The 12,891-nt window shown below is 44.6% G+C and overlaps 1 protein-coding gene across 3 annotated transcripts in view; it reads right to left on the bottom strand.

The window, feature by feature from the left end:
* DVL1 (dishevelled segment polarity protein 1) overlaps positions 1-12,891 on the bottom strand; it is a 172,056-nt gene that overhangs the window by 104,420 nt on the left and 54,745 nt on the right. For all 3 annotated transcript variants that reach the window (XM_066606812.1, XM_066606814.1, XM_066606816.1), the window contains exons 2-3: positions 10,043-10,112; positions 5,572-5,693 (exon numbers count right to left, since the gene is read on the bottom strand). In XM_066606812.1, coding sequence (XP_066462909.1) covers positions 5,572-5,693; positions 10,043-10,112 — 192 coding nt within the window. The remainder of the gene's footprint in view (positions 1-5,571; positions 5,694-10,042; positions 10,113-12,891) is intronic.

Here is a 12,891-nt window from a genome sequence, read left to right as displayed (position 1 = left end):
GTATTTGTCCTTGTACGCCTTTTAGCACGGCCACGTTATATTGCGCCACCTTTCTACTTCATAGGAAAACATTCATCTGGACAAAATTGTATTCACGTTGCTTTGGCTTTGAGAATCGGCAAAAAATTGACAAAAAAAAAATCCCATTGGCTGCTGTATAGCGATGTGGTGTTCCGTATTATAGGGCTGACTCATCAGCTCTTGGTTGCAGCCAGTAAATAACACATTACTAGAGGAGGAAGAATAGGGTGGAGCACAGAAAACCATTCCAATTAACCAAATGAATAGAGAAAAGAAGAATGAAAACAGTCACATAAATTAAATAGCCGGCGCTCATGACGGCCTCGAAGGGGACGTCCATTCATTGCATTTTCTTGTTAACCCGATAAGGACTATGCCCCGTAAATATCTGGCGCTTTGTCTTAGGCTTTCAACCCGCGCCATTGTAAATATACGGAGCAGGTTTAAATCTGCTTCTGCAATCTAGTAGGAGCAGGTCGGGTGCTGAGCTGTTATAGACAGCCGAGGACCCCGAGGAGAAGACAGAAGCGGTTTATAACGGCTTCTGTCTATAGATCTAAGTCCTAAATATTCATAAACTGCAGGCTAGCCACACCTACCTCGCCCTCCAGCCAATGACTGGCAGCTCTCTCTATACTCAGGTATGGGCCGTCAGCAGTCAGTCAGTGGCTGGAAGTTGGGGTGGGTGTCGTCAGCCTTCCCAGGAGTAGTTTAAGTAGTCCTCTATGCATGTGCTGCAATGTAAGTACTTAAAAAAATGTAAGTTTCTTCCAAATTACTGCACAGATCCACTCAGCCGACATATCACTGTAATAAGTGTGACTGTCAGTACCTTATGCTGCCCTCAAAGAGGTGTAAAAAGGTGGTGACAGAGTCTCTTGAACTTGAAAAATTATGTACTAATTTTTGCACTCTTTTGCCCACTGTAGTCGTGCCTTTGTGTTTCTCTTAGCAATGACACAGGGACTGGTCGTCTGTTGTTATAGCTCATTTGTACTAAGTAACGACAAGTTGTGTGGTCAGACATGTTAGTTGAGGCACCAGTGTTGTATTTAGCTACAATTTGCTTGGCTGTGCACAAACTGTTGGTATTAGTGTATCTTGATGCCACCAGAAGTGTGGGTGGTGACAAGATACACTGAGGTTGACAGCTCCGCCACTCCCCCCTCTCAGGTCCTACAATTCAGTAACGTGTGCTTACCAGGCGAGGGAACATCGGCGGCACAGCGCCTTCTGCGCCGGGCTGCCTGCACTCTGCAGCGGCGGTGTCCTGCCTCTACTGGTCTGTGGCTATGGACTGTAATAAAGAACTGGAATTTTTAAAAACTTTTTTTGTACACATTACTGATTAACCCCTTGAGTGGCACGCCCGGAAATTTTCCGGTACGAGCTCCACTGCCGATAGTGATATAGCCCGGAAGATTTCCGGGCTATGTATCACTATGGGAGCTGCAGAGCACAATGCCACAAGCTGTGACAGTGTGCTCTGCCTGCACAGACCCACAGAGAACAAAGCAAGGACTTTGAAAAACCAGCAGAAGATATTGCTGATCTGCCGGCAATCTCCTGCTTTGTTTACAGGTTGCCATAGAGACCATCGGCTTGTCAGAAGCAAGCCGATGGTCTCTGTGGCAGGGAGAGCTAGTGCTTGGCTGTCAGAGGACAGCTAGGTACCAGCTCTTACAGCAGAGATCAGAGAAAACCTCCGATCTCTGCTGTTAACCCTTTACATGCTGCAGTCTATGTGACTGCAGCATGTAAAGGGCTGTCACTGCAGCATGTAAAGGGCTGTCACCATCGGAGCCCCGGAATGTGCTCAGGGGGTCCTGATGGGTCCCTGTGGAAGTCCCCTAAAGGGACAAAAAAAAAGTAAAAAAATTATAAAAATACTTGTCTCCCTTTACTTTGTAAAAAATCAAAAATACAATCACACATGTGGTATCCATGTGTCGTAATGACCCAGAGAAGGAAGTTAATACATTATTTAACCCCTTAATGACATGGCCCCTTTTTTTCTTTTTTCCCCATTTCTTTTTTTCCTCCCCCCTGTTTAAAAAAATCACAACTTGTCCCGCAAAAAACAAGCCCTCACATGGCCATGTCAATGGAAAAATGAAAAAGTTATGGCTCTTGAGACGCAACTGCAAAATTAGTTGAAATTCAATGATTAGACCATTTTAAAAAACCTGCCCTGGTGGGCACGACAGGGTGGTAGGAAACCCGCCACTCAAGGGGTTAAACCAAAAAGTGCAAAAAAACAATTTTACTGCTAAAAGTAGCTTTATGTCACAGAAAATGCAGCAAAAATAATTTTGGCACCCAAGAAAAAAGTAGGTCCATAAAACCACCACATGCAGAAAATCGCTAAAAAGTGCCTGGTCAAAACACTCTGTATATGCCCTTAAGGGGTTAAAGAGAATCTGCCAACTCCTATGAACCCCATAAAGTCACTCCCATATTTGCTCTCCTTATTGCTTCCCTACGGTTTACTGTCGAAGTCACGGCTGCATGCATATAGGAGAGTTGATATTGCCGTTTTATTCGGAGGATAGGTCATCAGTGTCAGACTGATGGGTGTCCAATCTGTGCCCTCCCCACTGGTCAGCTGTTTGGAGGGGCTGAGGCCTCTCCCTCAGCTTGTGACAACGTTACGATCATCGGTCAGATGGCCTTTGTGTAGCCCAGTGCCATCAAGTGGGATTGAGCTGCAATACTCGGCAGGGTCACTACATAATGTAACAGACTGTGCTTGAAATATGAATAAGAAACCGAAACGCGTCTTTAAGTGCCACGGCCCCTTCCAGCTGCTCATCGACAGGGATCCCAGCAGTCAGACCCCCGCATATCTGATATTGATGTCCTATCCTAAGGATGAGTCCTGGAATACCTTTTTCCATCTCCATATACGTTTCTGCTGCCCTACGGGTCCACAATTCTGTACAACTCCTCAATTTACTAATGTTTTCATGTTTTATAGACCCCATCCACATCTATTGGGCTGTAAATTGTCAGAGATTTTCATCTTCAACTTCTGGACAGACCGTTGGGTTTAAAAAAATCAGCGCAAAAAAACTAAAATATCTCAGAAGTTGGAGATTACCATTGAGAAGACATAAGGAGCTTTAAGCCTCCTCCACAGGGGCGACACGATATGGAGGCAAGAAAATGGCAGCGATATCGCATCGGTGATCCATTCAACATTGCTGTGGTTTCTTGTGCTGGATCTTCGGTGGGGGGTGGGGGGGGGAGTGTTTGTAGGCTTGAAATATAAGCCCTACCCTAAAATAAGCCCTAGCCGCAGAAAAAAGAGAATACATCACCTAGAAGCGCTGTCCGGCTTCGCTGCATCTTCTCCCTGGTCCCCGACACTGGTTTGCAGCATCTCTTCTGGCCGGGGAATGGAAAATCTTCGCCTCCAGGTAGCGCTGCCTCTGATTGGCTGAGGGCTGTGATGCTCAGCCAAACAGAGGCAGCACTCGATGAACCAATCACAGCCATTCATTGTCTGTGATTGATTCATCGAGCACTGGCTCTGTTTAGCAGAGCCGCAGCCCCGGAGGTGGGGATTTTCTGATCCCCGGCTAGAAGAGATGCTGAAGACAACTGCCAGGGACCGGGGAGAAGACGGGCCGAAGACGGATGTATGTGTTTTTTTGGTTTTTTTTTCTACAGCCAGGGCTTAGTTTAGGGCTTTGACAGTAGGATTTCCTACTGTCAAAGTTGCATCGCATTGCACAAAAAAAACACATTTTTGTGCGATGCGATGCAACAGAGAGGAAGGCTCCATAGGGAAACATGTTTTACAAAACCTCGCAACTCATGCATGAAACCTGTGAGGCTTTTGACGCCCAATGTCGCATGCGAATGTGAAGGAACCCATAGGAAAGCACAAGCTTCACAGACATGCGATTTGTAGCATTGTCACAACCCGAGAAAATCGTGCAACTTTGTCGCCTTTGTGAGCAAGGCCTTAAACCTGCATATGCATCTTTTTAAGGCAGTGGCTTGGCTGACTACTGACAGCCATGCTCCTGCTCTAACTGCTAGAAACAGAGAAACTTCTAATCCTCTTACATTTCACAATCAATGGCAATTGTGAGCATGTAAGCAGATGACAGGGGGAGGAGGCTTCTCCTGTCATCCATCGACACCCGACAATGTGATCACAAGGTATTATTGGGTTCCAATGGTAACCAGAGACCTGACAAAGGACTCTGTGTCTGCCATGTAAATTAGCCTATCAGGCCTCGCCTCCAGTAGATTCTAATAGGCTGCTTTCATAGGCATTGTAGAATGAACTACATAAGTAATGCAGTGTACTATCATAGCAATCGAATGATCACATCTTCAAGTACTCTTAAAGCACTACAAAAAAATTCTTTTTACATGATTAAAAAAAAAAAAAAAAAAAAATTTAATTAGCACATAATTGGTACTATCGCATTCGTATTGATCCGAACAATTATATTTTTTTGGTTATTTATCTTGCTTGATGAACGCCGCAAAAAGGTAATTTCGGAATTGCTATTTTCTGTGTTTGCCTCCCAAAAAACGCAATTAAACTTCAGAATGGTACCAATAAAAACCACAACTGTTCTGACAAAAAATAAGCGCTCCTTTGCCAAAACAATGGCAGAATTTCTGGAGGATATTTCCACTCCCCCACCCAAAAATGTAATGAAAGTTTTACAAAGCATTAAATGTACCCCAGAGTGCTGCTATTAAAAAATACAACAACTCTCAAAAAAACAAGGCCCAATGTGAATAAGTTATGGATGTGCAATGCAACTGTGAAAAATCGCTTAGTCCTTAAGGCATGAAATAGGCTGGTCACTAAGGGGTCAATGACAGTCAGCCTCATCATCCTGTCTATAGCTGTAAAAGCCTATTCAGACTGCTGTCTTATGTATTTCATGGAGAGCACATGGACCCATTATAGCCAATTAGGCTATTCACATGATCGCTTCTTCATATGGACCTATGGTTCACGTGAAAAAAATCACTGCATATCCTATTCTTGTGTGAACTGACTAGATTGGCGTCCATTCAATTGCCGGCCAGCAGATTTTGTCTGACTTTACAGGATGAAATAGCGCAACTATTTTCTAATGAAAATCAGTGATGGAGGTTTTGAACAGTACCTCCGCCACTCATGTGAACGGGACCTAAAACGTTCTGTATTTTATAGAACGTTTGTGCAGTGAGCTATGCGCACATCATAGGCTTCTTCCCTCCTACCACATACATGGCTGGCGATTTGCTGACCCCCTACTTGTCTTCGACCTACTTGCTGCTGGTTTGGGCCCATCTACAAGCATAAAACCACTTTGTAATTTTTTTCCAGGGCCACTTCAGGTTCCCACTCCACCCCTGTACAATGGTAATTGAGAAATCATCCCATGGTTGATATGTAACATTGTTTTCAATGAGAAGCAAAAAAGGAAAATAAATCTGTAATAAAGCTTGTAATATAAGCTCTGAGCCATTACACCGCATTACTGTGTTACTGCAGCCATCAGAACAGTCTGTGAAGCATATGGCATTACTTACTGAAAAGATGGTGGGCGCGAATCTCCAATTCCACCTGTTCTCTCAATCGGAAGAGGAAGGTCTGTCCGGCTTTCCGTACTTTGGGAGCCTCCATCTGAGTGTGAGCTTTCCGCCAAAACCAGCTAGGGAAATAGTAAAAACGCAAACAATAAAAATGACAAGTACTGAATATATTATATACCTATACACAATGATCCTATATGATGATTCACGTGGTTGCTTCTCGATGTAATTATGGTATGAATTTGCCAGCAAGTGGGGTTAGTACCGGAGCATCAGCATCAGAACGCTGTGTGATTACATCAAGGGGATCCGTCACAGGTGTAGAAAACAGCGCTGTGACGGAACCCCCAAACGGAAACAAATATAAGCATTCACTTGTGTAGTGGCCCGGAATAACGAGGGCCCCTCTATTATGTATGAATGCATTTGTCTCGTACCTATGTATTGTCAGTGTCTTTCATGTTGCATGAATATGATGTGTATTGCACTTCTGCAGCACTGAATGGGTTAACTGTCTGGTATGAGACAATGTCTGAAATGTATCTTGTTGTCTGTCATGTGAGCGTGTAATATATATGTGGATGCAAGGCCTTAGTCTGAGGTTATCAGTCCTCTGGTTCTGGTCCTAGACTGGCATGGAGCTCACACAGACACCTTCAGTTCTGTGTGGGCCGGAATGGAGGAGGCTGAAAGACATCCCCAGCTGTTCCTGGGCACATTTCACCCAGGAAATGCCAGTGCAAAACCTGGATCCAATCCAGTTACAGCAAGCTGAGGACAGCCGAAGGGAAGAGTCATCCAGCTCGGCGAGTGCACCTCTAGACTTGTCTTCCCAAACTCACCAGCACACTACAGGAGAAGACATATGCCACTCGGCGTTGTGTGCCAGCCGGGAATCCTCCGCCGCAACCCCCATTTTACTGGGGGAATGAGCCTGAGTTGCAGGAGCTTTCTGCCAGTCCGTCTGCCATGTTTTCACCACCCAGAAAGAAGGCTCTGGAACCGCGGTCCAAGGACTTGGTGCGCGCCAGAAAAAGTTTGCTTCCCATCCCCATCTTGTCGGAGGAGGAACCATTGCAGGAACCACTCAAGGAGGCGTACCGGGACTGATGTTACAAGCCGCACCAGCCGTGAATTGTGAATCATGAGTACAAGCGAGAGCGGCCAATTCACCAACACTATGTCCTTTCATCCGGGACTTCGGAAATCCGGGCATGCGGCTCTACTTTTCTGAGGCTAGCCAGAGAAAACACCCTGGAACCCTATGTCGGCCTCTCACCAGCCCTCCAGAATTGACCTTTAGTATGGAGCCTCAGGGGACTGTTCAGGACTTTTCTATTGCACGGCGGCAGACTGAGTCTCTCTGCTCTGAGCCGTTTGATCAGACCCTGCATCTGGAGGTAAGAGTACGTGACCCAGATAGTCCGTCCCATTCTACTTCCATCGGAGTACATTTGTGGAGCAGTATGCCTACCTCTACGGGCTATAGTACTGACTCGGAGGTAGAAGAGCCAATGGGACCACCAGTATTTTGCAAGATTTCTTTGTGCTGAGAAAGACTTTCATGTCTGTGGACTCTTTTTAAAAGACTCTTGTTTTGTCCCTTGTTAGCCCCAAAATGGACTGAGAAGTTAATATTTCCCTTGCATAGTTCCTATAATGCAAATGTTTTCTATGCATATTATTTTGCAATGTTTCATAATGTGATTTGTGCTATGATTATCGCAACGCTTATTTGTTTAAGCAAATGTGCAGGAGGGTAAAGGTCCATTTACATGGGACGGATGTCGGGCAAATGATGCCCAACAGTCGTCCCTGTGTCTCCGCGCTCCTGTGTTCCTGCACGGGAGCTAGCAGAGCTGGCTCACTCACAGATCGGCCAGCAGGAGATTTCTCTCCTCTCGCTCCCCCGTCCCTTTCCGTTCACTTAATACAGTGGCCGTTCAGTAGTGAACGGCCGCTATTTACACTGAATGATGAGCGATGAGCTCACAGTCCATCATTTATACAACTTCTAGGGGAGGATTTTTTTTTTATACAATGAGTGTATTTAAACATGATATGGTAGCATTTACTTGCACTATGTGGCACTATTACTCATGCAGTGTATGGTGGTATTACCGGTAGTACTGTGTAGTTTTGTATTATACAGCCTTGTATTGTTATTTTGGCGCTATATTGTATTGCCTTATAGTTAGGCTATGATTATTTGTTCACATTATGACAACACACCATATAGGGGGTGCCAATAGAAGGTACTGTACTGTAGCAGGCAGAGCTTCACCTAAGGCCGCCTGCACATGGGCGGATTTGCATTGCGGAATCTGGAGACGGCTTCCGCCTCCGGATTGTGCAGCACATACCGCCCATAGCATGCTATGGCAAAACGCTTTTAGCTCTACACGAGCAGAAATTAACTGCGATTTTCCACTCGCGGTGGAAAAAATTCCAACATGCTCTAATTCTGTGCAGATTCTGCACAGACAGCCTCCATTGAAGCCAATGGAAGCTGTCCGACCCACGGCCCTTCTGCAATGACATTACGGAAAGGTCGCAGATTCCGAGTCATCACCTAGCGATGTTGCAAGAAAAGCAGGGATTTAAATAAAAACTGTACTGCGCATGTCCGACGGCTCACCATGTAGACCATCCGCAGTACAGAAAGGAAAGTCAGGTACACGCGGATGCCAACTGGGCACAGGGTCGGATTCCGCTGCGGGCTTCTGCATGCGGAATCCGCCCGGTCGTGTGCAGCCGGCCTTACTTAAAGGGGTTATCCCATGACTTTTACAATTAATGACCTATCCTCAGGATACATCATCAATAGTTGATCAGTCGGAGTCTGCTGCTTGGGATCCCTGGCGATCAGCTGATCCCCCGGGTCTGCTGTGCTGGTACCACCAAACTAGAACCTGCAATGTTGACAATGCTATCTGCTTTCAAGGGGCTCAGCAAACAGCTGATCGTTGGGAATTCCAAGCGGCAGATCCCTGCCATTCAACGTTTGTGACCGATCCTGAGGACAGGTCATCAATAGTAAAAGCCCCGGGCATCCCCTTTAAGGCCGGTCTTGCATATAGAACTAAATGCACATAAATAGTCGCCAAATTGGCTGTCATCTAAAATTTGGATAAACCTGTCCTGGCACTTCCCACAACTCCTGCAGACTAGAATGGAGCAAGTAGAGTACTGTCAGAGCTGCTCACTATCAAGGCGCTGATCGTATCCTGACATGCTGCTTTGATATTCATATTAGGCTTGCATAGACCCGAGGGACGCAGGCTGAGATGTGTCCTGTCATTTCAGTTTAGTCTCTGGAGCCCCTAATTGGTGACACACATATTAATTGATATGTTATATAACACAATATTATGCAGAAATGTTATTCTGTAACGTCAAGTTGATATTGTGCATTGGAGTGTAATGTGTGCGCTTTTGTTTTGCAGACTATTCACAATGCACCCCTCTCGGGGAGTGTCTTGTACCCTGAACCCCTGCTGTGCTACTACAAAACCGTCCCATACTTTAGCTTCCTGCACCCATATGAGTATGAAATTGGGGGAATGGGACAGCGTCATTCCTGCCATAGAAGGGCAATGCTATGTGGTCTGGCACTGAATTGACTGCTTCCCTGTCAAAGCACCTACCTGCAGTAGCCACTAGGGGGAGCTCACTATATACCATACAGCAAACAAGCTATATAAAATCATATCCAGATAGCTCCCTCTATTGGTGGATGCATATAGCCAGAATTAAAAGCTTTACACAGCTTTGCACTCTTTTTTTTGTAAATTAGGACTTTTCATTAAAAATTTCAAATTGTTTTATTTCTATGCTTGTATCTGTAAAAGCACACTGTGCTGCGAGGGAACACACTCTCCGGGGTATGGTGGAGGAGATCAGGACAGAGCAGAAAAAGCTACTATTACAGAGGGCTGTAATTCACTCTAGGTCAATTTTCTGTTATCAGCAGTGAAGGGGAACAGACCAGCAGCTACTCAGAAAGAGGATGTGAGATAGCTGTGTAGTATTGAGTGGGTGTGGTTATGCTACACAGCCTCTGAGATAGCAGGAAGGGGAGCTTAGCTTGTGCTGAACAGTGCTGGAAATGCCTCTAGCCAAAAGCATGGGTGTAGGAGAGACTGAAAACTAAGTATGAGGCTTTCTAAATGCATAAGAAGGAAGACTCAATGCAATAAATAAGTGCATCATTTATTTCTGCAGGGACATAGTAAGATGGGTATGTATTGATTTTTTATGCATGAAGGATGGCCTTTAGATCATTCATGAAGTGACAATAACCGGGGTCCCCTATGCAAATATATTATCAGCTTAATCACAAAGCATTCTAGACCTAACTAAAGTTGGGTTGAGCTCTCACTGAGGAGTAAAGCCCAGCTTGCGTTTTAGGAGTTACCAATTGTGACATACAGTATATATTCCAAATATTAAGTCATTAGAAACTTACCCAGGACACCACTCGTCCATTAAAACAAGGGAGCTTAGCGTTGTCATCCGAAATCTCTTCTTTGACCACCCTGCAAGATTGAATGCGACAGAAGAGTCAGAGACTGAACCTTTCATCATCTCAACAGCCAGCTGCCTGTCATTCCTATATGACCTCTAGAAATATATTGTCTTTTCATAACCGCGCTCATACGCTCTTCATCTGTAATCCATGCCAATTAACTCAGCAAGGCAGCAGCCTCTCCACGACTTGGAGAGCCCATTGACTATAGCACATGGATATGTACTCTGTAATTGCTTGTTTACTGCGACTCCGTTCTAGTTTCTAGATATTATACCACAACAGTTACAATGTTCCAAATAATCTCAGAAGAAACTTACGGATAAAGTAGAAAAGAAGCAAAACAATTAAGCATTTGTCTTAAAGGGGTTTTATACAATAGTGCAATATAAATATGCACTTACACCTGCTAGCATGTACTGCGCCAAAATTCACAACCCAAAGTCTTGGACTGCGGACTGTAGCTCCTGGGGAGATGTTTTTTGTTTATGTCATTTATATGCCACTGGTCCATATAAGCAGGTCTATGGAGAGCTTATGTCCACAGACCTATATAGTCCCATCTGGAACAGTCCTTTGTGTAGTATCTTCTCTACAGATGTAAGGTGGGAGCGGCACACTGCTGGAATTTCGCAGAAGCTCTTTTGCTTAATAGCTAGTTTTTTGTTTTTTTTTTCACATAGAGGTACAGCAAACTTAATGGTTACAGTTACTTCTAGTGGTAAAATACGCTTGGTGGGATCTTATACTTGAACAACTGAACAGCCTTCCTTCTGTTCATTCTCAGTACTGGTCTCTCTGGAATATCATGCACTTCACTTTGTCCCTAACTCTATCTATTATTGATGTGCCTCAATTCTTACCTATCAACATTAAGGCACAGTGTCTTGGTGCCACAACGCTCACCATAATTTTAGTGTAGAGCTCGTTCAACAGGCCCCGCGGACCCTATTTCTTCCTGCAAGTTGGCATCCAGGAAACTTAATTCCTGTTGCCAACTACTCTGACTGGTGATGGTGGTACTGCTGCATGTAGCAGTTCGTCAGCTCCTTTACGAATGTGGTCTAACCGGTGCGCAGAACCTTTGGGGTACACAAGTCATAGAGTATAAGCAAGCCATATATATATATATGCACTATATAATGGTATATTACTTTGACGGTTTTATTGTATTTCTCCCTTTTGTATCAATTCTTACACTTTTTGATCTAGGTCCTCGTACATCTGCATCTCTCTTGCCTACATTGTCCATTGATGATCATACCAAAACAGGATATGGAAGTTCAGCATCCTGTTTACTGTGTAAGGTAGAAAATGGTCGGGAAGTGTTATCAAGAGCTCATGATCTCCTTCTGGAGACACTGCCTGTCTTACTTCACATATGGGAATGCACCAAGCAGCCTATAACCTCCATGCCTGTAAGCTGTGAAAAAGGTATATTTCAGACACCATTCCGTAAAGGTTGTTATGGATATCTCTATCCAAAATGTGTCTTTATCTGCTGATCACTTTTTAAAGATCTAAGTTTTCTGGACCACTATGTGTATGAGAACAGCTCAGTGAATGCGTACTGTACCAGAACCAAGCTCAGTAAATAAATATAGCATCAGTACCAAGCTCATAACATAAATACAGTACCAGAACCAAATACGTGACATAAATACAGTATCAGAACCAAGCCAAATTTATAAATATAGCACCTGAACCAAGTTAATAAAATAAATACTGTACCACAACGAAGCTCATAACATAAATATAGCAGGAACCAACCACAGTATATAGATATAATGCCAGAATTAAGTTCACAACTACAGCACCAGAACCAAGCCGAAAACTTTTATTACAGCACGTACCAAGCACTGTACAAGATGCAATACTAGAAATCTAGCTCATAACATAAATACAACCCCATAACCAAAGTTCATAACATAAATGCAGTAGCATAACTAAGCTGTTGTGTTACGCGGGGGGCGATGGGTTGACTGTGGTGACTCAGAACATCAGAGAGGAGGAGACACAGCCAGGAGGAGGATTCATGTAGCTCCATAAGACATTGCCACACAGAAGAATCTGGACATAAGGCAGGAGATCACCCCCAGCCTACATCTGCCTGGTGCCCCACAGCATGCTTGTGGTCAGCAGCCCGTGCTACCACAGACTGTCTCTACTATGTGGCAATACCATTAAGAACATGTGATATAGAATCCAATGGATGATTTTGAATGTAGTTCTTCAATGGATTGAGTTACAGGTGATCTAAGGAATACATGAATTATACATTACCATAACAAGAGTTGGTAGGGTCATATAAGGTAGTTTGTAAAGTCTGCTGGTGCAAGCACCGAGTCATGATTGACTTGTGACATTTTCTTAGCAGACTATTTTTGTGGGGTGGTTTGCCATTACCTTCCTCAGTCATCTTTACCCCCCCCCCCCCCCTTCCCAGCAGAGGCGTGACTTGAAGCTCCTGGGCCCCAATGCAAACCTGTAACAGTCATTTTTACCCCCCAGCAAAGGTGTAACTTGAAGCTCCTGGGCCCCAATGCAAACCTGTAACAGGGCCCCCAACTATAATGCTTTATTCCACATCCCAAACAGTTACGCCAGTGCCCCCCAGCAAGCTGGGTACTCATTTTACTGACCTCAGAAAGATCGAAGGCTGAACCAAGCGGGGAGTGAACCTGCAACCTTCAGGTCATGGGCGAGAGCTTAGGAGTGCATTCCTGCTACCTGCCCCACACAAGGCCCATGCCATACTCAAATATAGAGTTCAAGGGCAGACTGTAAGA

Source organism: Eleutherodactylus coqui, chromosome 6 (genome assembly GCF_035609145.1).
Source record: "Eleutherodactylus coqui strain aEleCoq1 chromosome 6, aEleCoq1.hap1, whole genome shotgun sequence".
In the NCBI taxonomy this organism is placed as follows: Eukaryota; Metazoa; Chordata; class Amphibia; order Anura; family Eleutherodactylidae; genus Eleutherodactylus; species Eleutherodactylus coqui.
The sequence above is the reverse complement of the archived record's forward strand: the minus strand, read 5'-3'. Positions and strand labels throughout refer to the sequence as shown.